Source organism: Vespa mandarinia, chromosome 10 (genome assembly GCF_050613455.1).
Source record: "Vespa mandarinia isolate Hongniang chromosome 10, ASM5061345v1, whole genome shotgun sequence".
Taxonomy (NCBI): Eukaryota; Metazoa; Arthropoda; class Insecta; order Hymenoptera; family Vespidae; genus Vespa; species Vespa mandarinia.
The window spans coordinates 4,877,111-4,880,000 of record NC_140819.1 but is presented as its reverse complement, the minus strand read 5'-3'; the positions used below and the strand labels follow the sequence as shown (position 1 = coordinate 4,880,000).

The following is a 2,890-nucleotide window of genomic DNA, read 5'->3' as shown; positions in this document are numbered from 1 at the left end:
AAGAAAGATTCCCCGCTAGAAAGTTATTCTTTATAACTTACCCTTCGTAATATCTTTATTAACTTCGTGAAAAGTAAATAGCGTTATAAGAAAGTCAATAGATCCTAAAAAAACAATGGAAAGATCTATATATCCGTGCCCTCCCTCGCCCTCCTTCCGTTGCCGTCTATCCATCGAGATTCTTTAGATCGTGAATTTCCCAAGTCCATCGATGATAAAAAATTCTAGGGTGCAAAAGTAAATAGCACGATACCGATTATCGGACTTACCGATTGAACATATTTTGGTGGCCAGGAGGACATTAGCTGTTGATCAGCGGTAGACGTCGAGCGGGACATCCGGGTCGGCAGGTTCTCGCGAAACTGCAGCTACGATCTAACATCCGGGTCATAACGCGCTACTACACTGAACACGTGGATACTGGCGGAGGCTGCATCTCCTACCTCCTCCTCACCATTACCACCTCCACCAACACCTCCACCACCATCTCCACCACCACTACCACCACCACCACCACCACGACCACTACCGCTACCACCACTACCACTATCACCACCGGTAGACCACCTCTACCTTCTTCTCCTTTTTCTCTCCTCTTCCACCCGCACAAACCATTGCGCTCTCCTGTCATCTTTCTCTCTCTCTCTCTTTCTTTTTGTCTCTCTCTTTCCTGTTCGAAGTTGTTTTGTTTAATTCTCTTTCTCTCTCTCTCTATCTCTCTCCAATTCCTTTCTTCGCCCCGCTCCGCTGGGTCACGATCGAGCAGTCATGTTCTTCTACCACCGCCATCGCGATGTGCTAGTACCACTACTACTATTACTACTACCACCACCACCACCACCACCACCACCACCACCACTACCACCAACAACAACACCACCACCACCACCACCATCACCACTACCACCACCACTACCACCACCACCACCATCATCATCATCATCATCATCATCATCATCATCATCATCATCATCATCATCATCATCAGCGGCAGCACACCACCATCATCACTACCACCACTACTACTACCACCAGCAGCATCGCCGTTACCACCTCAGCTACCAGTAATGCCTCCTCTCTTCTCTACGTGCGGTTTTGCGCGCGGAACCTCCCAACGGCCAGGACATTTTTGGCGGTCTCCTGCGAAAGTCTTTCAGTAGCCGTCACTATTACATAACCGCGATGCAATGTAATCACCTTTGCAGAATACATTCTTCTCTTCGTCTTCTTTCTTTTCTTGCCTTTTCTTCACTTCTCTTCTCTTTTCTTTTCTTTTCTTTTCTTTTCTTTTCTTTACTTTACTTTTTCATTTTTTTTCTTTTCATCTTTCTCTTTCTTTTTTCTTTTTTCTTTTTTCAGCGCCAAGAACCTACGTCCACGTGTTTAAGTGGACATGTTGTGATAATAATAAAACGATACGATAATTAACATTACGTTGAAATTATCGGATAATAGAATTAAATAATATCTTATTAAAATGATATACGTAAATCAATTGATATTCGTGTTGTAAATATAAAAGATGTTTTCTTACTCGTAATATTTTTATATCTTCAAAGTATTGCTGGTGTTATTGCGAAATTTCAAAATTATAGGGCGTGCGTTTAAGAAGGTTGCAACGTAGGTGGGGGTGGAGAGGGAGGGAGGGAAGTAGGAGGAGGAAGAGGAAAAAAAAGAAGACAGCAATGATAAAAATTGTATGCTGTTATTTATTATTATTATTATGCGCGTATCAATGTAATCGAGGAGAAATCTTTATTATTAATATGAGGAATCAGAATGAGATTTTATTTATACAAATATTACATTATAAATACATTGCATAACTCGTTATCATACAGTATGTTCAAATTGATTACGATCGTATATTTCGTAGAATTATAGAAGATCGTACATTACAAATGTAATTATTGAATTTATCGATTCTAGAAATACTCACATGTATATATATATATGCATGTATGTATGTATGTATGTATGTATGTATATTGCCATATGTTTATGATTGCTAATAACAATTTCTTCACGAAATAATCGAAGGGTTAACATAAAATAATAATATAAACATGTCGTACGATGAAGCAAAGAAATTATTTTTATTACGGATGTTTTGAATTTATATATATATATATATATATATATATATATATATATATAAAAACAAAAAAAAAATAAAAAAAAAAATGAGAAGCTTTTAATTCGTAAATAATTTAATTAAAAGATGCATCCATGACACATATGATGCGCACGTATCGTATGTATTTCATTTATACATACATTCTCGTAATTATCAATATTATTAATATACGATAAAGGTGTATTATCATTTACTATAAAGAACTTACTATAAGAAATTAACAAATTTCTCTCAGCCGTTCGTTATTTTTTTTTTTGTTCTTTTTTCGTTTGTTTGCTCTAAAGTAAAATAATTGATTTAGATGTTATAAAAAATACAATTATCAAGTAAATAATTAAAAAGAATATGTAAATGCATATATTATAAAATATCCCATTAGATTCTACATTTTCGTTGTATGCTGGAATGGCATATAAATGATACTCCAAACGAAGCACAAACAGTATAATTGCATTTCCATTGGCTCAACAGCATATATTACGTGCACATTTTAAATAATTAAATTCATATAGGAAACACTCGTGCACATTATAAAACATTACATCGATTTTTAAATGGAAAGAACGTATGATCAAATAGAATTAATCATTTAGACAAAGTTAAACTTTGTATATAAATGTAATACTCGAAAAAGACAGGTACAACATTTTTTTTTTTTCCTCTGCATATATATATATATATATATATATATATATATATATATGTATATATATATATGTAAAAGTATTCAGAAACAAGTTATTTATTTTAAAA

At 34.7% G+C, this 2,890-nt stretch overlaps 1 protein-coding gene across 7 annotated transcripts in view; it reads right to left on the bottom strand.

Moving 5' to 3' along the window:
• Positions 1 to 453, bottom strand: part of dysf (neuronal PAS domain protein dysfusion) — a 10,428-nt gene extending 9,975 nt beyond the window's left edge. For 3 of the 7 annotated variants that reach the window (XM_085659997.1, XM_085660002.1, XM_085659993.1), the window contains exon 1: positions 270 to 452. Coding sequence is in view for 4 of the 7 variants with exons in the window: in XM_085659993.1 (XP_085516119.1) it covers positions 270 to 280 (11 nt within the window). In the remaining 3 variants the exon portion in view is untranslated. Of the gene's footprint in view, positions 1 to 269 lie in introns of all 7 variants that reach the window. The other 4 variants (XM_085659991.1, XM_085660003.1, XM_085659992.1 and 1 more) reach the window with 4 other exon arrangements.
• Positions 454 to 2,890: the final 2,437 nt, after the last annotated feature.